Source organism: Lithobates pipiens, unplaced genomic scaffold (assembly GCF_037356315.1).
Source record: "Lithobates pipiens isolate NorthernLeopardFrog02 unplaced genomic scaffold, aLitPip1_a1.2 Scaffold_19, whole genome shotgun sequence".
NCBI lineage: Eukaryota > Metazoa > Chordata > Amphibia > Anura > Ranidae > Lithobates > Lithobates pipiens.
The window spans coordinates 8,376,623-8,399,474 of record NW_027507764.1 but is presented as its reverse complement, the minus strand read 5'-3'; the positions used below and the strand labels follow the sequence as shown (position 1 = coordinate 8,399,474).

At 45.8% G+C, this 22,852-nt stretch overlaps 1 protein-coding gene across 1 annotated transcript in view; it reads right to left on the bottom strand.

The window, feature by feature from the left end:
- Positions 1-304: 304 nt before the first annotated feature.
- LOC143997899 (zona pellucida sperm-binding protein 2-like) overlaps positions 305-22,852 on the bottom strand; it is a 51,607-nt gene continuing 29,059 nt past the window's right edge. Inside the window, exons 16-17 of the mRNA XM_077493721.1 lie at positions 14,998-15,341; positions 305-317 (exon numbers count right to left, since the gene is read on the bottom strand). Coding sequence (XP_077349847.1) covers positions 305-317; positions 14,998-15,341 — 357 coding nt within the window. The remainder of the gene's footprint in view (positions 318-14,997; positions 15,342-22,852) is intronic.

Sequence of the window (22,852 nt, the reverse complement as noted above, 5' to 3'; positions counted from 1 at the left end):
ACACAATATGCCAACATCAAATTTCCAAAAAATAAATAAATAATATTTTGACCCTTAATGTAGCCTGTACAGAAACAAAATAGATAGCAACGCATTTCAATGCACGGTAAATGTAGCGTAAGCCATTAAAAAAGGCATATTGATAAATTTAACTGCATTTTGCTGTGCGTTGTGGTGTGAAAAAGCCCTGGGGGTGGGGGGGGGGGGGGAGAACACCGTCCTGACTCATTCAGATCTACTGTATATAATTTCCAGCTTGAGCTACAGGGCTTTGTACAATAAGGGTATGAAAAACAAAAAAAGCTCAAGAGCTCCACCTGTAGATGAAAATACAATAAAAAATATTCATATGCAATAATTCATATTAACCTAAATAAAAGAAAAGAAAAAAAAAACATTTCATTTTTCAGTCCTGACCATAATAAAGAAAGAAAGGAAGGAATATATTTACAAAAACCAGCACACGTTCCCTTTAAAGTGCAGCCCGGCGGCTATAGTTGGAAGGATTTTTGGTAAGTACCGACACACCTATTAGGCTGTACGCGCCATTTGAAAAAAGATTTTATTCTGCGCGAAGGCCGGTGTGACCTTATTTATTACAGTGCTGTCGTTGCTGCTGTTGGGGTTCTTTAACCTTTATTTTTTTTTCACTTACAACAAAATACACCATTCACAACCTCAAAAGCAGGCACCTTGTTGGTTTTGAAACCTCCATCGGCTTTGTAAGAGTATTGAGACCCGTAAATCTCAACCAAGGAAAATGTCTCCAAGAAATGCAGAAGGTGTGGTGCCCTCCAAACGGTATTGCCGCCAAACACAGGAGAGTGCAGCCGAGAATGATGGCGGGTGGCGCCCCCATCTAGGATTCTCAAAGGCAAAACTTTCACCAGAACATCTTACGATCCTCCAAGAGCTGTTTATTAGTCACCAATACAGTGACATGTTGGAGGCTAAATTAGCTCCTTCATCAGGCAGACAACAATCCGCCATCTTGGAATACAGGTGGTTTCTATTATGCCGCGTACACACGACCGGACTTTTCGAGGAACTAGGTCCGACAGACTTTCGACAAAGTTCTGACGGAGTTCTGACAGAGTTCTGATGGACTTTCCGAATGAACGGACTTGGCCCACACACAATCACACCAAAGTCCGACGGATTCGAACATGATGACGTACGACCGGACTAGAATAAGGAAGTTCATAGCCAGTATCCAATAGCTGCCCTAGCGTCGGTTTTTTGTCCGTCGGACTAGCATACACACGAATGGATTTCTCGGTAGGAACTGGGTCCGGCGGAGTTCCGGCGGAAAAATTTGAAACATGTTCCATTTGTAAAGTCTGTCGGATTTTTACAAATCTAAAGTCCGCTGCAGCCCACACACGATCGAATGGTCTGCCGGAATTGTTCCGTCGGACCTTTGATGTCGAAAAGTCCGGTCGTGTGTACGCGGCATTACAGTTCTAGAGCGTGCTGCTGTAGGTTTCTGTAACCTTTTATTTATTTTTTTCACTTACAACATAATACACCATTCACAACCTCAGAAGCAGGCACCTCGGTGGCTTTGAAACCTCCATTGGCTTTGAAGCATCTGGAGATCCCAAAATCTCAACTATGGAAAAGGTCTCCAGGAGGTGCAGAAGGTGTGGTGCACTCCAAACGATATTGCCGCCAAAAACAGGCCAGAGCTGCAGAGAATGATGGTGGATGGTGCCTCCATCTAGGAAAGGCAAAATGTTCACCGGCAATTTATTAGGTACCAATGCAGTGACATTTTGGAGGCTAAACCAGCTCCTTCATCAGACAGACAGCAATCCACCTTAGGTGATTGCCTATAGTACCATTCCAGTACTGTAGTGTGCTGTTGTAGGGTTCTGTAACCTTTTTTTTCCCATTTACAACAGCATACACTATTCACATCATAACCAGGCACCTCGGTGACTTCCAAACCTCCCTTGGCTTTTATGCATCTTGAGAACCTAAAATATCAACTATGGTAAAAGGTTTCCAAGAAGGTGTGGTGCACTCCAAACGGTATTGCTGCCAACCACAGGAGAGTGCTCCAGAGATTGGAAAAGTTTCTCAAAGGCAAAAAATTCACCAGAACATCTTAATACCCAACACAAACATGACATTTTGGGGGTTAAAATAGCTTTTTCACCAGGTAGACAGCAATAGCAATCCACGATCTTGGACTATAAGCGGTTGCCATGGTTGGGCCCAAAACTTCTTGGGGCACAAATGACTCCAATACATACAGTATATGCCTAATAAGGGGCTGCTATTCATGGTGACCCAATGGTATACACTGGAGTATTCTGATAGTTGGGCACAGTGGTGACTGTCTGTTTGGCAAGTCAGTCAAGCCCATCTAGGTCAACCAATATTTAATTGATTACTGCATATTGGGGGTGGTCACTGCTGGATATTTTAAGAGTTGCCTTCCAATTGGTTCTGGTTCTCATGTTATTTTTCATGCTCTCATTTTGTTGTCACCATCTGCCTGATGAAGGAGCTAGTTTAAGCTCCAAAACAATAAATTTTTTATGTATCTGTGACTAATAAGCTGCTATTGATGTAGCTTGCGGTGTGCTGATGATGTTTTGTCATTGACTACTATTGGTAAAGCCCATCTATAACAAAGCCCATTCCATTTTCTGTACCTCCCTGAATGACCCATGATCATCAGGCATCATACAAATGGACCATAAGTGACTTACTGGAGGCCACAACCCAACCAAATGGACCACATTTGAGGTACTGGAGGCCACAACCCAACCATATGGACCACAGGTGAGTTTCCAGAGGCCACAACCCAACCATATGGACCAGAGGTGAGTTACCAGAGGCCACAACCCAAAGACCTTGACCACAGGTGAGGTACCGGAGGTCACAACCCAAACACATTGACCACAGGTGATGTACCAGAGGCCACAACCCAGGACATAGACCACAGGTGAGGTACCGTAGGTCACAACCCAAACACAATGACCACAGGTGAGGTACTAGAGGTCACAACCCAAAGACCTTGACCACAGGTGAGGTACCGGAGGTCACAACCCAAACACAATGACCACAGGTGATGTACCAGAGGCCACAACCCCAGGACATAGACCACAGGTGAGGTCCCGGAGGTCACAACCCAAACACAATGACCACAGGTGAGGTACCAGAGGTCACAACCCAAAAAAATGGACTACAGGTGAAGTACTGAAGGCCACAACCCAAACACTTTGGCCACAGGTGAGGTACCAGAGGCCACAACTCAAACAGATTGACCCTAGGTGAGGTTCTGGAAGACACAACCCAAACACATGCTTAATGATGGACAAACCAGTGTCTGCATAAATCACCCCCCTGGAATTCAGGGTTTATAAGGGCTATGTGCAGGCTTTCCAGAAACATTATTACTCCCAAGTGCCTGCTTTTCAGGTCAGGTCTGCAAATGGTTAAAAATAGTCAAAGCCAAAACATTCTAGTCAAAAGCCATATACTCCGCTGCATAGTCGTTGCACGAGTCCGGATCTGGGAAGGCGGCTCTGACTTTGTTCACGGTGCATGCAGGAACTGGTCTTCGTGCTCCGCTCCCCAACTGGCCATGGATCCATGCGCTAAAGCCTCTGTAGGCCGTCTTAACAGGAATAAATGGAAAAAATATATATATATTAACAACATTGCGACCAACAGTTTTTGTTTTACTTCATGAACAGCATATAACTGGTAATTAAAAAAAAGTTATAGCTAGTACTAGTTGGTCACATTTAACTGGACTTGTTCTTCTATCTTAACCTCTTCAATACCGGGGAGGGGGGGGGATGGGGGCACTTTCACCCTCCTTCCTGCCCAGGACCAATTTTCAGCTTTCAGCGCTGTCACACGACTTTAATCACCTCCTGGGTTTTGTATTCATTTTTTCTAAAGAAATGTGAAAAGGCTGAAAATTTTGAAAAAAAAAACTCATTTTTTTTCATTCTGTTTTCAAATTTTGCAAATAAATAATCTTTCTTCAGAAATTTAGGCCAAAATATATTCTGCTAAATTGTTTTTTTGTGAAAATAACCCAAATCAGTGTTTATTATTTAGTGAGTCCACAAACTATGAGACATAGATCTAAAAATTGATCAATCCTGATGGACGGACATCTTGTTTCTTGAGGCTAAGACAATACAAATACCCCCCCTCCCCCCCAAATTACCCTTTTTTTGGGAAAGTAGAAAGTAGAAAGTCCAATGTATTTAGTAAGAGGCATGGCGAGTTTTGAAGTTGTATATTTTTGCCACAATTTTTGGTAAAATTCGAAATTAGGAAATGGGAAAAAAATATTTTTTTCATATTTTATTTTAGGTTTTTTTGTCACCAATGCAGTACAACGTTATCATATAACGGGTGTGGCGGTGCTCAGGGACACTCACTGGTGACAGTATGTAAAAAAAAATCTATTTATCTATCTATCTATATATAGATATATATACATAGATATATATATATATATATATATATATATATATATATATATATATATAGATCTCTCTCTCTCTCTCTCTCTGTATATATATATATATATATATCTATATATATATATATATATATATATATATATATATCGATATAATTTTTATTTTTTTACACACTGAAACCAGAGCAATACCAGTGTTACACTGTACTTCTCTGGGGAGGTGATCAGGATTTTTTTGCTTCGCACATTATGCTTGTTTATACCAGTGAATTTTACTGGTATAAATTATAAGTAACCATTTTTATTTCAGTTTTGATTCCTCCAGTGTGTTTTGTTTGTGATTAGTTGTGATTGGCCACATCTGATCACATGGTACAGATGGGCTTTGATTGGCTCTGTCAGTACCCGATGACAGATCGCGCCACCGGGCACGATTCGGGAGGACGTCATCCACCCGGTTTGACGAAAATCCTGCGTGGCCTATAGCAAAATGGGACTTTTATCGATCTGGTCGGACGGCATATGACTTCCTCCTGGATCGCGACCCCGTGGCGTGATCTGCCACCCGATGAGTGTACCAACTCCCGTTGCCGGTACCATGTGATCGCTGTGACCAATCAGATCACATGACAATTGCAAACAATGAATGGCCTTCATTACCAACCCCGTTGCGCCGGTACCATGTGATCGCTATGACCAATCACGGCAGATCACATGACAATTGTAAACAACGGCTGGCCTTCATTTGATGCCATTCGTTGTGTGCAATATTTTTTTGCTAGCTTGTGATTGGTCACATGTTGTTCACATGGTACAGACAGCACCAATCACAGCCTATCTGTACCATGTGATTAGATGTGGCCAATCACAGCCTATCTGTACCATGTGATTAGATGTGGCCAATCACAGCCTATCTGTACCATGTGATTAGATGTGGCCAATCACAGCCTATCTGTACCATGTGATTAGATGTGGCCAATCACAGCCTATCTGTACCATGTGATTAGATGTGGCCAATCACAGCCTATCTGTACCATCTGTGATTAGATGTGGCCAATCACAGCCTATCTGTACCATGTGATTAGATGTGGCCAATCACAGCTAATCACAACAAAACAAACTAAATTAATCAGTTTTATTCAGTAAAAATTGTTGCTTATACCAGTGAAATTCACTGGTATAAACAATCATAATGTTTAAAAAAATAAAATAAAATCCATATCAATTCCCCAGAGTAATATAATGTTACTATGGTAACACTGTACCGCTCTATTTACAGTGTGTAAAAAAAAAAGAAATTGGTTAAAGATTCTTCGTAGCTTATCCAAACCAATTCCTCTGTTCTGAGTGTCAGGAAGATACCCCAAGATTTATATCCACACAGGGAGCCCCAACACCTTCATCCAATCACAATGGAATGCGTCAAGGTAGATGTTGATTGTCCAAGAATTGGGCTGAAGGTGTGATGACATTTGTAATGATATAATTTATTTCCATAGTGCAATGAAATCTGGGACAGGTGTTTGAATTGTTCTCAAATCACGGGGGGGGGGGGGGGGGGGTCCAGATGTCGGCATTATATATGGCCGATAGATGGTGTTGAAGTGTAAATTGTTTGGAGGACAGTGAGGAGCACATATTGGATAGAGAGGACATCTGGTTTGTGTGAAAGTGGCCACGTCAGAAGAGCAACCATCTCCATATAGGGGTGGAGGCCTTCAATACCATCTAGCCAAAGCAATTATGCAACAGGGTGGGATGTGTGAAGGTTGTGGAACCCCCTGTTCTAGTTGGGTAATCCCATCCTTGGAACCCCTAAACAGGGGTGAGGGCCTTCAACAACATCTATCTTCCACATTTAATGCTGTGTTAACATCTCTACCCCAGCCATCTGGGGTATGGTCCTAAAAGTCATTAGAACGGGAGAAGTGGCTTGGAGAAGGTACGACACATCTTCAAGATTAGAAGAAACCAGACTGGTTAGAAATCAGTGGTTATCAACTTTCGCTTTCGTGCCTTACTGCATGAGATAATGTATGTTTACAAAGCTCATTTATGTGTTTAAAACAGAACTACAAGCATTAAATTCCCCATCCCAAGAATACACCCTTTACCCCTCCCCCCAACTCACCTAATTGCTACATTACTTAAAAGATTTGAACCTAAAAGACCCTTCCTAACCCATAGTCACTAAATGTGCTGGAGTCTTCTCCAACACCGTCAACACTTCTTTTTGGTTGTCCAGTGGCATGGTCCTCTTATGCCGCGTACACACGGTTGGATGTGAGCTTGTTGGCTGAAAGTCCGACCGTGCTTATGCTCCATCGAACATTTGTTGTCGGACTTTCCAATCAGGTGTACACAAGTCCGTCACACAAAAGTCCACACATGCTCGAAATCAAGGATGAGACGGAAGCGCTCGGTCTTGTAAAACTAGCCTTCGTAATGGAGATATCACATGACTATTGAACTTCCTTTTTATCGGCTCGTTGTACGTCTTGTACGTTCCCACGTTTGTAATTGTTGGCCAACATTTGTGTGACCGTGTGTATGCAAGACAAATTGGAGCCAACAACCTTCGTAAACAAAAAATCCACGGTTTTGTTAAAAAGTCAGATCGTGTGTACGAGGCATTAGGCTCCAGAAGATTGCACAGCATGGTGATGACACAAAGAGGCGACCGGTCAGCACTTAGACAGAATGCAGTACTGGTTCACTATATATAAACTGTATGTATGTATATATATATGTATGTGTAGCAACCTCCTAGTTTAGAGTAGGCTGCTAGGTAAATTTAGTTCAGTTCCTCTGTAATCAGTAGAGCCGGGGTTGATTGCTTAGGGCTGCTCAGTGTTTCACAGGCTGCTGTTCTGCTACCGCCCCCCCCCCCCCCCCCCGGTCCCGTCTTCTAGAAGCTTCTAGAAGCATAGTGGGAGGGAGAGCAGCAATATTTATGGGACTCCAGCCAATTCCTGGGGAGGTGTGCCCTGAAGGTGGAGGGAGAGCCCATAAGTAGTCTGAGGCCTGGATAGCAGGGTGCGGTGGGACTGGTGCCCAGAACTGGACAGCATACTCCAGGTGCGGCCAGATCAGAGTCTTGTAGAGCGGGAGAATTATCGCTTTATCCAAGTTCCTGTTTCAATAAAAACCCTAAAAATAACCCCCCCCCCCCCCCCAGACCACATGTGTCAAACACAAGGCCCATGGGCCAAATCTGGCCCGCCAGTCCATTTCATGTGGCCCTCGCACCTCCTCTCTTGCAGTTATGGCACCACCACCACCCCCCCCCCCCCACCCCTTGTCTCCACCCCACCTTGTTTTAGCAGTCGGCAGCAGAGAGGAGGGCAGAACTCCTCCTACAGATCCTGTGCCTCTTTGTGCAGCCACACCACCCCCTCGTCTCCGCCTTCCCTGGTCTCGGGATTCAGCTGACTCCAGCCCTCCTCTGGTCCTCCTCCAAACCCTGCACCTTCTGCTTCCCAGCTCTGTCCTCAGCTTCTTCCCAGCAGCAGCGCAAGGCAAGGCGTGGGGGGGGGGGGGTACAGTGATGTAAGGGGGGGTGGGGGACTCTTGACTTTGGATGGCGGGGAGGTGGTTGACATCTGATGTAAGGGCGGGGTGCTCTGCACATCTGGTCTTACAGATACAACTGGCTCTTTGAGTGCAACCATAATGCTGATGCAGTCCGCAATGAAATAGAGATTGGCACCCCCTGCCCCGGACTGTTTTCTGAGCCAGTGGAAGAATAAAGAAAATGCTGCGTGCCTGGCTGTGTGTGCTACAAAGGGGGGAAATAGGACCAAATTCACACGTGGCTCTTTAGAGGGTGAGCTACATACAGTATATATATGTAAATTATATTAGGTGGGGGGAAGGGATTCAAGGGATTGGGATATCTGGAGATGGGCTGTAAATGGTACCCAACGCCGAGATATGCATTCCAGTGGGCTATCCTTTCTTTTGGTGGTCCTGCTTAGAGAAGACTTGTCTAGATATGAGGACTTTTTGACCCCAGATCTCTTATTTAAGAGGTCCTGTCATGCTTTTTTCTATTACAAGAGATGTTTACATTCCTTGTAACAGGAATAAAAGTGATACAATTTAAAAAAAATAAAAATAGTGTAAAAATAAATAAAATAAAATAAAATAAATAAGGCATTTTTTATTTTTATTTTTTAAAGCGCCCCGTCCCGACGAGCTCGCGCGCAGAAGTGAACGCATACGTGAGTAGCACCCGCATATGAAAACGGTGTTCAAACCACACATGTGCGGTATCTCCGCGATCGGTAGAGCGAGAGCAATAATTCTAGCCCTAGACCTCCTCTGTAACTCAAAACATGCAACCTGTAGAATTTTTTTAAACGTCGCCTATGGAGATTTTTAGAGGGTATAAGTTTGACGCCATTCCACAAGCCGGCGCAATTTTGAAGCGTGACATGTTGGGTATCAATTTACTCGGTGTAACATTATCTTTCACAATAGCAAAAAAAAATGGGGTAACTTCACGTTGTCTTATTTTTTTATTCAAAAAAGTGAATTTTTTTCAAAAAAAAGTGTGCTTGTAAGACCGCTGCGCAAATACAGTGTGACAGAAAGTATTGCAACGACCGCCATTTTATTCTCTAGGGTGTTAGAAAAAAATATATATAATGTTTGGGGGTTCTAAGTAATTTATAGCAAGAAAAGTGTTTTTAACTTAAATGCCGAGTCTGAAAAAGAAGCCCGGTCTTTAAAGCGGGAGTCCGCCGGGACTGCAAGTTTTTTTTTTTTTTTTTAAAAGCCAGCAGCTACAAATACTGCAGCTGCTGACTTTTAAAATAGTGACACTTACCTGTCCAGCGCGCCCGCGATGTCGGCACCCGAAGCCGATCTGTAGATCGTCACTCGGGTGCTGCCGCCGCCATCTTGGGTATGGGAATCAGGAAATGGAGCCTTTCGGCTTCATTTCCCGGTTCCCTACTGCGCATGCGCGAGTTGCGCTGCGCAATAAGGACGGTCCCCGCTGCCTCTGGGATCTGTGTGTTTCCCAGCAGGCAGCGGGGCACTTGCGGAAAGGGGCGTAATCTACGCCCCTTTCCGCAGAGAGCTATCCCGGAAGTGGGTGCAGTTACCTGGATTATCCAGGTAACCGCACCCCCCTGAAAGGTGCCAATTGTGGCGCCGGAGGGGGGGAGGATTCCGATGAGCGGAAGGTCCATTTTAGGGTGGACCTCCGTTTTAAGTGACTAGAGCAGATACAGTCTGTGACCCTCCTGGGTGCGGTAAGCAGGACATTTTTATCTGAAAGCAGCAGAAGGGGAGCGGATGCTTTCCTCAAGCCTTGGTTTGTGACCTGGCCTATAGGGAGCCTGCTGTGCAGTAAAGAGCCACAAGCTGAAGACACCACCAGAGAGAAAGGGGGAAGCCCTCTATGCCTGGCTCTGGGGCAGAAAACCTTCGCTTGTACAGGACTGGTGAGTGACCTCTGGCCAGCCATACACTGCAGCCTAACAGAGGGACAGACTTTCCAGGCTTGTAACGCTTTACTTTTTGCATGCACCAGAACATTAACCAGAGCACTCCAATGCAAGATTTTGGACCCCAATGAGCTGGTCAGCAGAAGGTTTAGAACATGTGGACAATGGACTTCTGACTGTTGCTGCAGTAACCACCTTTTTTTTTTTTTTACCAAAAATATGTAGAAGAATACATATTGGCCTAAACGGATGAAAATTTTTTTTATTATTATTATTTTTTTTTTGGATATTTATTATAGCAAAAAAGTAAAAAATAATTTTTTTATTTTTTCTAAATTGTCTCTCTTTTTTTCTTTAAAGCGCGAAAAATAAAAACCCGGTTAATATCCGTGTCCTTACTGTCCGGCTTTCAGGTAGACTGAAACCCGGACACATTGTTAAGACCAGGCTGTGGATCCCCAAGTAACCGAGATAGTTACACACAAATCTGTTGCCGTACGGGAGCTGTGGGTGGCTGTCTGGGGGCAGGTTCAGCATCACTGGGGGGGGGGGGAGGGGGCAGGGCAATGGTGTCAGCAATTTGGCCACACCCACCTTTCACTGCAGCATGCTATTTGCACCGCATTACTACTTTCCTTGGGGCACACAAAGATGTCCCAAGCCACTAAAGTGGGTTTGACTTGAAGAAAAGATGGCAACCCTACACAGGAGCCCTTCTATCACCTACCTTCCCACACACCCTTCACTCATCTCCTCCGGTGTGCGGAGCCGGACTCTGTCAGCAGAAGTCTCTGAAGAATTGAGGATGCCGGCTCATGTCACTTACCAGCAAGGAGGAGCGGGTACTATAGGGGAGGCCAGGGAGGTGGTTGGGACAGCCTAGTGAGATGGTAATTATAGCCAGTAGCAATGCATTGCCTGCCTGGTACGTGTACTGGTGATTACCGACACCTGGCCTAGCAGCTGCACTGCAGACATTCTGGAGGGTTTAACCCATGTGTTCCCCCATATGTATGCCCCAGATAGGTGTAACATTTCCCCAAATAAGTTACAACCCCACACCAGTCTGTTTGTCAGGATCCAGGTCGGAACCTGTGACCTCTGCTGTGTCCGGCTATGTCTCATCTTGCTGAGCCGCCTGAAATGCTGGATAACTCCCTATTGGATCCATTGAACAATCAAGGCCTTGTTCCTTGTTTCTGCTGGACCTTGAACCCTTTGCTTCTCGCATGAACTTCCTATTTAAGCCATGATGTCTCTGCACTTCCTGTTTGCCAGATTATTTTTGTCACGGTCAGGAATCAGGCTTGGAGACCAGACGCTATAACTGACCAGCTGGATAAGTACAGAAGCAGGTCACCCTGACAGATGATGTGGGCTGACCCGAGGTGCGGGGTATAAGCACTAACCGATATTCACCAGAGCTCCTGATGGTGAGTTTGACAGACCTAGCCGGGACCAAGGCTTTTGGAGGGGACTGAATGTGAGCCCCTTTCCCACCGATTATGGGCCCTGGCATTTGGGGGAACGGTGCTCTTTGTGAGCTGTATGCCTGGGGACCCTTGAGGTGGTGTTACAGACTCTGACTATGGATATGCCATATTAGCAATAGTGACTGAATCACACTGTCAACTGTTAGATGCTAATGTCATGAATTCCAGCCACCTGTCTGTTGTGTAAATGAGTCTAGTCTGGCTTGTAGAGTATTCCTGATGTACTCCAAGACTGGTTTTGCCTGGTTCTTGGGGGTTCCTATAGCCAGATCCATTGGACTCGTGTTCCAGGACTTAGGAAGCGGTATACTGACAGAAACACTCAAGCGGAATGTGGGGGATAGGTTCCATCACATTGGTGGCAGCAGTGTGATTCAGTCACTATTGCTAATATGGCATATACATATCCAGAGTCTGTATGTCTTGGGGGGGGGGGGCACGGACCTGAATCCAAGTAACACCACCTCAAGGGTCCCCAGGCATACAGCTCACAAAGAGCACCGTTCCCCCTAATGCCAGGGCCCATAATCAGTGGGCATGAGGCTCGCATTCAGTCCCCTCCAAAAGCCTTGGTCCCGGCTAGGTCTGTACAGTGAGGGTGGGTTTTCTTGCATTTTAGTACCAGGTCCCAGTCCTCAGGATTGCCCCACAAGGAGGTGAGCAAGCCGGGGCCCAGTAGCAGATATGGCAGGTTGGGATCATACAGAAGCGTAGTCAGTAAACAAGCCAAGGATCAGTAACAAGTGAGTGCAGGTTTGGATCATACAAATGCGTAGTCAGCAAACAAGCCAAATGTCGGTAACAAGTGGGTGCAGGTTGGAATCAAGAGGAAGCATAGTCAGTAAATAAGCCAAAGGTCGGTAACAAGTGGGTGCAGGTTGGGATCATACAAAACATAGTCAGTAAACAAGCCAAAGGTCGGTAACAAGTGGGTGCAGGTTGGAATCATACAAAAGCGTAGTCAGTAAACTAGCCGAAGGTCGATAACAACTGGGTGCAGGTTGGGATCATACAGAAGTGTAGTCAGTAAACAAACCAAAGGTCGGTAACAAGTGTGTGCAGGTTGGGATCAAGCGGAAGCATAGTCAGTAAACAAGCCAAAAGTCGGTAAAAAGTGGGTGCAGGTTGGCATCAAACGGAAGCATAGTCAGTAAACAAGCCAAAGGTCAGTAACAAGTGGGTGCAGGTTGGGATCATACAAAACATAGTCAGTAAACAAGCCAAAGGTCGGTAACAAGTGGGTGCAGGTTGGGATCATACAGAAGCGTAGTCAGCAAACAAGCCAAAGGTCGGTAACAAGTGGGTGCAGATTGGGATCATACAGAAGCGTAGTCAGCAAACAAGCCAAAGGTCGGTAACAAGTGGGTGCAGATTGGGATCATACAGAAGCATAGTCAGTAAACAAACCAAAGGTCATTAACAAGTGGGTGCAGGTTGGGATCAAGCAGAAGTCCTCAGGATCGCCCCACAAGGAGGTGAGCAAGCCCAGTGCCAGTAGCAGATATGGCAGGTTGGGATCATACAGAAGCGTAGTCAGTAAACAAGCCAAAGGTCGGTAATAAGTAGGTGCAGGTTGGGATCATACAAAAGCGTAGTCAGTAAACAAGCCAAGAGTCGGTAGCAAGTGGGTGCAGGTTGGGAGCATACAGAAGTGTAGTCAGTAAACAAGCCAAAGGTCTGTAACAAGTGGGTGCAAGTTGGGATCAAGCAGAAGCATAGTGGAGGGACAAGCCAAAGGTCAGTGGTAGTGAAGATACAAGTGGCAGCAGGAGTAACAAGAGCAAGATATTGGCTGAAGACAGCATAGAGAATAATCTGGCAAACAGGAAGTGCAAAGACACGGATTACGTAGGAAGTTCATGAGAGGAGCAAAGGGTTCAAGGTTCACCAGAAACAAGGCACAAAACAGGATTGTCCAATGGATCAGACCCAGAGCTGCCCAGCATCTCAGATGGCTCAGCAAGCGGTGACATCGCCAGACACAGCAGAGGTCGCAGGTTCAGACCCTGATACTGTTGCTGCTCATCCCTTCATGCATAAAATCTTGACTTGTGACAGGAAGGGGAGGGCCAATGCTAAACAAAAGGAGTGTCAACTATGTGATTGGTCATCACAGCAATCACAATGTGTGCAGAGTGGATCTGATTGACTCTGTACATTGTTTCTGATCTGAGCCATCTAATGACAGCTCAGATCACAATTCACACACACACACACTGGTATTTTCTGCAAAGCCATTTATAAAAAATTGATAAAATAATTTTTATAAAATCGCAGAAATTAAACGTCACCGCTCCCTGATGGTACAGAGGGGGTAAAGAGCCCTGGATATTAAGGTTGGCCATACATTATAAAAAAATGTTGTACAAATTTTCTTTCGATGTCCCAAAATTGTATAAGATGAGGTCAAACCCAAACAATTTTAATTTGTATGCAGTCAGGCAGGCCCTTGCACCCACTGAAGATAAATCTAAATAAATAATGTATGGCCAGCTTAACAATAGGAGATCTCGTGCCTCTTTTGCAGGTTCCCGAGCCAATAATAAAAATTGGACAGGTCTTCCAAAGAATTTACACAAATAAGTAGACATGTGCACTGCCGTAATTTTTTTTGTTTTTTCGGGTCTTTCTTTATGATCGAAATTCGTAAATTCAAAATTCCGGAAATTCGAAAATTTGTGAACTCGAAAATTTCTGAATTTTTAAATTTGAAAATGTGAAAATCCAGAAATTCGTAAATTCGAAAATCCAAAAATTCTAAAGCTCGGAAATTCGAAAATCAGAAAATTCAAAAGTAGGAAAATAAGAAAGAAAATAAGAAAATTTGAAAGAACGAAAATCAGAAAATTTGAAATAATAACTAACTAACTAATAATAACTAACTATTAAATTATAGGTTTTGAAATTTCCTTTTAAATTTGAAATTACGTTAGTCAACGTAATGGATACGAATTTACCTGAAGTTACGAATTATCCGAAATAACGAACGCCGCATCTAAACAAATGGAATGAATTAATAATAAATAATAATAAAACATTATTATTTATTATTATTCATTTGTGACGTTTAGATAGCATCCGTTATTTTGTATAATTCCTAATCTCAAACAAAAATTCGTATTCGTTCAGTTGACTAACAGCCAAATTTGAAAGGAAATTCCAAAAATTATAATTTAATAGTTAGTTATTATTAGTTAGTTATTATTTGGATTATTATTTTCTTATTTTCGTACTTTCGTTCTTTTTTTTGTATTTACGGTCTTTTGAATTTTTGTTCTTATTTTCGTATTTTTGAATTTTTCGATTTTCCGAATTTACAAATTTTGGAATTTACGGATTTCTGAATTTCAGAATTTTTCGAATTTATGAATTTTTAAAAATTTTGAAATTTACAAATTTACTAATTTTCGAATTTACAAATATTCGTAAAAATTCCTCAAATGGTTTTCGCTCATTCGGATATTTCCTAATTCATGAATTTGTTGAAATTTGTTAAAAAAACATTTGGACTGAATTTGGGATTAAATAAGCAAAAAAGGTTTTATACATTCCAACCCCCCCCCCCCCCCCCCCCCGGTCATGAGGACCATACCTGTTCTTGTCCTCCGGAGGGGCCGACCCCGGTGCCGCCAGCATGTTCATATGGATATGCACAATATCGCTGTTCTCACACATGTACGGGAAGTATCGGTGCTGCGTGATGCATTGTATTCCTTCTAGGTGGGGCTGTAAATTGGCGATTTCAGTACAACACACCGACTCTATCCCGGTAGGCATGGTAATGCAGTGTCCGCAGCTACACCAGTCCGTGTGACCAATCTTGTGCGTGTCTACATCCTCCATGCAGTGATTGGCGTAGAATGAACCCCGCTTAGGGTGGGGTGGGAAGCAGTCTTCCTCCTCCACTTGCCCATATTTTTCCCTCATTTGCTGTAGCTGTTAAAGGAAATAAAAATTTTACAAATTACAAATCTATGTACAGAAACTGTAACATTATGTTAGCAAGAAAAATGTGGATGAAAAATGTTCTGCCTTCTACCATCCTGCTGTCCAGCAACCCAGCATCAAATTTGTTAAAACAATGACCAGCCGCCACTACTCCTGCCCTTATATAGGGCAACCGGTCCTGTACAAGACCACAATCCGCAGTGCTGCTATTATAATGTCACATGGTGAGGGCCGATTCCTTCTGAAAATCAACCTTGGTCTTACCCAGGGGCAGGGGCGTTGCTAGGGGGTGGCTATTGGGGCTACAGCCCCGAATCTGGGGCTCATAGCCCCGTGTCTCTTGCCGCAGGGTCCCTGCCTAACCAGCGGGTCACAGCCGCGGAGGAGAGAATTGAGCGGGTGGACAAGCAGAGATGACATCTCTCTCCGCCCCCCCTCACAGTGTGGTGGAGTGGAGGTCACGTTCTTCCTGTCATCGGTGGAGCTCCACTTTGCAGCCAGACCCCCTTGCTTCAATGTCGGAGGGGCGGTGGGGAGCAGCGAGATGACATCATCTCTCACTGCTTGCCCCGCATCACCGCTCTCCTGCCCTCACTAAATGGACCAGTGCTGCCAGCCTGCTACCAATGCAGCGTCAATGCACATTTGGTGGCACTGGCTGGCATGGCAAGTGACAATCCACATTAGTTGGCAAGTGACAGCCCACATTTGGTGGCCGGTGACGTGGCAAGAGACAATCTGCAAAATGGTGGCAGGAGACGTGGTAAGCGACAATCTGCAAAATGGTGGCAGGTGACGGTGGCAAGTGACAATCTGCAAAATGGTGGCAGGTGACGGTGGCAAGTGACAATCTGCAAAATTGTGGCAGGAGACGTGGCAAGTGACAATCCATATCTGCTGCCAGGTGAAAGTGGCAGGCGACAATCCACATCTGGGGGCAGGGGACGGTGGCATGTAATGCGTTGCATCTGGTGGCAGGCGACGGTGGCAAGTGACACGCTGCATCTGGTGGCAGGTGATATGGCAAGTGACACGCCCAGGGCTCCCACTGATTCTGCATTATGGTGAGTTGAACCACTTCATTATATATTAGCATGCAACAATAGAAACAATGCGCTTCAATCACCCTGACACCATATCAACCATGGTGCCATCATGATGATTGAAGTGCCAACACCAGCCATTGCCCACAAAATATGGTTTACTACCGGCGTTCCACCCCTAGCATGGACCAGCAAAAAAGTTGGTGATCACTGCGATGGGCTCTAGCCCCAGATCTTTTGCAGACCTAGCAACGCCCCTGCCCAGGGGTCTTTTTCAGTGGGAATGCAGGGGAACGCATACCTCCGGCATTGAATCTATGCAATGACAAAGGGTGCTGGGGTGTGCTGGTGGGTCTATTGATGCTGACTGCTGGGGGATCTTTTGTGGTTGGAGAGGATCTATTGACCTTGGTCTTAACCAGGGCTTTTTTTTTTTAGCATGAATGCAGGGGAATGCAGTTCCGGCACCTCCGGCATTGGATCTGTGCCACGGAAAGTGGTGCTTGGGTGTGTTAGAGGGTCTATTGATGCTGGCCGGTAGGGGATCTAATGGCTGAGGAGGATCTCTAGACCTCACCTTGTTCTTACTGATGGCTTTTTTAGTGGAAATGTGGGGGCATGCAGTTCCTGCACCTCTAGCATTGAATCTATGCAATGACAAAGGGGGCTGGGGTGTGCTGGTGGGTCAATTGTTGCTGGCTGCTGGGGGGGGGGGGGATATTTTGTGGCTGAGGAGGATGTATTAACCTTGGATGTACCCAGGGATTTTTGTTCTATCTGGCAAACAGGAAGTGTAAAGGCATAGCTTCCATGGGAAGAGCAAAGGGTTCAAGGTTCATCACCAGTAACAAGGCACAAGACAAGATTGTCCATTACATCCAACAGGGACCTGGTCAGCATCTCCGGTGGCTCAGAAGGAAGCGACATCCCCAGACACAGCAGAGGTCGCAGGTTTAGATCTTGGTCCTGACGCTGTTGCTACTGCTGATCCCTTCATCCACAAAATTCCTTGTGAACAGGAATGTAACATTGGAGCGTTAACATTTGTGGTCACTGTGGTTGATCATCACAGCGATCACAAGGTACAGAGCTGCTCTAAAATGCAGTTCTGGTGCCTCCAGCATTGATACTTTGCAATGGCAAAGGATGCTGGAGGATCTATTGAAGCTGGGCTGGTAGAAGATCTGTTGCGGCTGGGCTGGGTCCATTGTTGGTGGGAGGTGGAACCAAGGAACGGTGCTCAGAGGTGGGTAGGAGCGGAGACAAGGGATGATTCGGAAAGGGGGAGTACCTGCACCTATTCTCTGAGAAAAAAAACACTGGTCTTATAATCTCACCACCAGTCTGTCGTCATGTTGGTCATGTATGCATTGCAGCCGTGAAGATATAATTTAGATAGAGACAAGAAGTGATGGAAGTAAGAAGACCAAGTGGGATCAACCGCGACTCCTCCATCACACGACCATTAACCCCATTTGAACGTCTATGCTCCCAATCCAGCCCCAACAACATTTGATCTCCAAAATACACACCATGCTATTTGAAGATATCTCTCCTAAGGAAGGGAAAGCACCCAAGTCATGGGAGCGAGAACACAAATAGACCTATCAGATGACCAATGGGAACGTATATTCACGATTGCTCACAAAGGATCCCTAAATGTCTCCATTCAGGAAAATAACTACAAAACGATCACACGTTGGTACAAACCCCAGCAATTCTAAACAAATACAACTCCTCCTACCCAAACAAATGTTGGAGGTGCAATGACAGCCTGGGCACGTTGCTACACATTATGTGGTCATGCCCGGCAATCCAACCCTTCTGGTCCCAAGTACGGGAGCTCACAGAATCGATATCTACATACACTTTAGACCACACCCCAACACAATGTCTTTTCCATCACTCAGATATATCAGCTCACCAGTATCGCAAAACCCTGATCCTACCTTTGCTCAATGCTGCCAAATTATGTATCCCTAGACACTGGGGCTCGCCTCAAGTACCAAGCATTCCAGCATGGTTTAAACAAGTTAACAAAATAGCTGACATGGAAGAACTTATTTTCATTGCCCGAGATTCCCCAGCCAAATTTTCTAAAACATGGGCCTGCTGGATGCACTTTAGAACAACTGATAGATATCGAACATTGATGATCTAACCCATACACACTTTCTATTCTAGTAGGATAAAAATCAACTGAGTACAATACCCTACACCCTCCCTCTCAGGGTGCGCTTGTTGGGTGACTCCAGCCTCCCACCTCGTCCCAAGGGATGAGTTTGGGAGCCCACATGTCAATGCTATCCCTCTAAGGTGGGACTTCCCTATCGCCAGGTGTAAGACTTACCTAACCCCCACCACCATAGAGCAATGGAACACTTAAACCATCCACCATTTAGCAGAGACCGAGGAGACAACCACTGTCCTCTCAACCCCCTTTGGCCCACCCTATCTAGCCCCCTCTCCCACCCCCGAAACCTCCCCCTACCTTCCACCCTGTCCCTGCATTCCCCTGTCTCTCCCCATCATACCAAACCTAGTTTTGTTGCCGGTTGCAGCTCGGGTGCCCAATTTGGATCACCCAAGCGGCAAATGCACACTCTTAGGCCGCGTACACACAGGTGGACTGTATGGCCTACTTAGTCCGTCAGACAATCCGACGGACAGTCTGTCCTACTTTCGAATGAACGGACTTGACCACACACGGATGCACAAACAGTCCGTCGAAAGTTTGCGCGATGACGTGTACAGCACGTACGACGGGACTAGAAATAGGAAGTCCAATACACAGCAATGCAACCTTCCGCCGTGTAAATCCTTTCTGAGCATGCGCCATACTTAGTCCATCGAACTAGCCCACACACGAGCGGATTGACCGCTGAAACCAAAGTATGACGGACAGAATTTCGAAAAATCCGAAATACTTAGTACGCCAGACTGCACGCTGAAAAAGTCAGCTGAAGCCCACACACGAGCGGATTGTCCGCTGAAATGTGTTTCGACGGACTAGGTAGGCCATACAGTCCGCCCGTGTGTACGCGGCCTTACAGACCAAATCATCATGCAGACACCTGTACTGTTGTCCTATCTCTCAGATTCTCCCCTGAATAACTGAACAACAAGATAGATCAATGAGCTACGGTACCGAGTAGTACCTATTACAAGGTTGATTCGATTTCACGCATTTTACCATACCTGACATCTGCCCACCATCTGGATCCTATACGGTGTGCACATGAGAACCTAGGTATTGACTAGATGTTTAGCAGATACTGTATGTCTTATTTTTACTCCTTTGGTTTTCGTTATTCCCTCATAACTACCATTGTTTATTGTTCACTTGTTATATGATACCAAAACGACTGCATGTTGATTCTGTAAGGGCCGGTTCACACTGCAGGCGAGGCGAGGCGACACCGACTTGCCTCGCCGCGACCTGCCGCGACCTCAGCGGCAACTTGCAGATGACTTCTGTATAGAAGTCAATGCAAGTCGCCCCCAGGTCGCCCAGAAGTAGTACAGGAACCTTTTTTCTGAGTCGGAGCGACTCGAGTCGCTCCTCTCAGAACGGTTCCATTGTACAGAACGGGGGCGACTTGTCACACTGCGGCGAGGCGAGTCGTGTCGCCTCGCATCGCCCGCAGTGTGAAACCGGCCCTAATCCTGCTATGTTGAACTTTTCTTCAATAAAATTTATTTAGAAAAAAAAAAAAAAGAAGACCAAGTGGTCCACTGAGTCTTTTTTGTTTTTCTCCCAAGCATGACTGAATCAACTTATTGTTGACTGAATCACTACCTCTGTTAGAAGTCTGTTCCAATCACTAACTACTCTTTTGATAAATGAATGCTTTGTTTGGTTAGTTTTGAACTTTCCTTGGTCTATTTTGAGGTTACGTTCCCGTGTTCTTCATCTTGGCTTCATATTGAAAATATTACCCCCTAGATCAGTGATGGCGAACCTTGGCACACCAGATGTTTGGGAACTACATTTCCCATGATGCTCTGGCACTCTGCAGTGTAGTGGAGCATCATGGGAAATGTAGTTCCAAAACATCACTGCCCTAGATGTATTTAAAGGTAGACAGAGGATGCTTTGTACAGAGCCATGGTCACTCCCAGCCACCACTAGTCCGGGATTCTGTCTGTTATGTAAGCAGCGCCGCCATGATTATGCCACTTGTAGAAGGTGGATCCCTTCTGCCGGATCCTCCATGGTTATTCCCTTTCCCACCAATAGTCTTCGGTACTGCCATGATAAAGTCACGTGAGGAGGTTAAGCTCTTTCTCCCTTGGTCATTCCCTGCCCACTGCTAGTCTGTCATCATGCTGGTCAAGTGCCTGCCTATCACCATAACTACAGTCCCAAAGGATCATGGGACATGTAGTCCTGTAAAGCACATATGCTAAAGTCGGATTCCTCCTCTGTGGCAGGAGAGGACAATTTGGAGACTGTTGATGACCTCACCGGCAGTAAATGTGACAATTGTTTGGCTCTGTGTTGACTTGTTATAAAAAAAATAAAATCAAGGGTGTTTCAGCTGTTATTGGGGGGTCCTTTGCAGGAGTTCAGCTTTAAACGCAGCAAATAACAACCCTGGAATGAAAAAGTCAGCTGGAATATAATCTGGAAATGTCACCTCCCGTGTTAATTCTCTGCCATTCATTGTCTTCAGTTCCTGCCAAGCTGTCTGGCTTCGTGGAAGTTTTACAGGCATTTGTCAGGGGAAGGCGTTGAAGAAAGCACGCTCTGCCCACTCATTGACATACACTACAGGGCGTGTGGGCGAGAAATGGGGGGTGTATCCGTGACTACACTGTTGTAACTTACGGGGGCTTCTGAAAACAGTGGTCACCGACATTACCTGGCTGCCCTGCAGTCAACAGGGAAAGCTGACAGTGATTTTACATATGAAATTCACAGGTAACAAATACATTTGTTAACATAACTGCACCGTCCTGCCTTCTCATTCTCCCCACCGGTCCTTTGTCAGCTGCCACCCTGACTTCTCTTTCTTCACCCTAGTCCTCAAGCAGCTGGCATTCTCTCTCCCTTTTCTTTACCCAATCCTAAGTCAGCTGCCATCCTGCCTTTTCATGCTTCACCCAAGTTCTCAATCAGCCACCAACATGCTTTCTCTTTCTTCCCCCAGGTCCTCAGTCAGCTGCCATCCTGCCTCTTCTTTATTCCTATCTGATCCTCGATCAGCAGCTATGCTGCCTCCTCCTTACTCTCCTAGTTCTCTTAGCTGCACACCTGCCTCTTCATTCTTGCCCCTGGTCCTTAATCAGCTACCATCCTGCTTTCTCTTTCTTCCCTTCGGTCCCCATTTACCTGCCATCCTGTCCCTTGTTTTTTACCCTGGTCCTAAATTATAGGCCAACCTGCCTTCTTGTTCTGCACCCAAGCCCTCAATCATCTGACATCCTGCCTCCTCTTTCTTCCCCCTGGTGCTCAAACATTCTGCCTCCTCTTTATTCCTATCACCCCTCCACATACTCCAGTCTTCAGTCAACTGCCAACCTTCCTCTTCTTTATTTCCCCTGGTCCTCAGTGAACAACCTGCCTCCTCTTTCTTCCCCTTGGCTCTTTAACAGCTCCCATCCTGCCTCCTTTCCACCCCTTCCCCCTGGGCCTACAATCAGCTGCCATCCTGCCTTCTCTTTATTTCCCCTGGTCCTCAGTTCCCAACTGCCCTCCTATTTCTTCCCTTCTGACCCTCAATCAGCTGCCATTCTACCTCCTCTGCACGCCCTTCCCTCTGGGTCCACAGTCAGCTGCCATCCTGCCTCCTCTTTATTTCCCCTGGTCCTCAGTTACCCACTTGCCTATTCTTTCTTACCCTTTGGACCTCAATCAGCTGCCACCCTGCCTCCTTTCCACCCCTTTCCCTTTGTGTCCACAATCAGCTGCCATCCTGCCTCCTTTTTATTTCCCCTGGTCCTCAGTTCCCAACTTGCCTCCTCTTTCACCCCCTTTGGCCCTCAATCAGCTGCCACCTTGCCTCCTTTTGACCCCTTCCTCCTGGGTTCACAATCAGCTGCCATCCTGCTTCTTTTTAACCCCCTTCCCCTGGGTCCGTAATCAGCAGCCATCATGCCTTCTTTTTAATTCCCCTGGTGCTCAGTTCCCAACTTGCCTATTCTTTCTTCCCCTTTAGACCTCAGTCAGCTGCCACCCTGCCTCCTTTCCATCCTCTTCCCCTTGGGTCCACAATCGGCTGCCATCCTGCCTCCTCTATATTTCCCCTGGTCCTTAGTTCTCAACTTGCCTCCTCTTTCACCCCCTTTGGCCCTCAATCAGCTGCCACCTTGCTTCCTTTTGACCCCTTCCTCCTGGGTCCACAGTCAACTGCCCTCCTGCCTCCTATTTGTTCCCCTGGTCCTCAGTTCCAAACCTGCATTCTCTTTCTTCCACTCGGCCCTCAACTAGCCACCACCCTGCCTCCTTTCCAC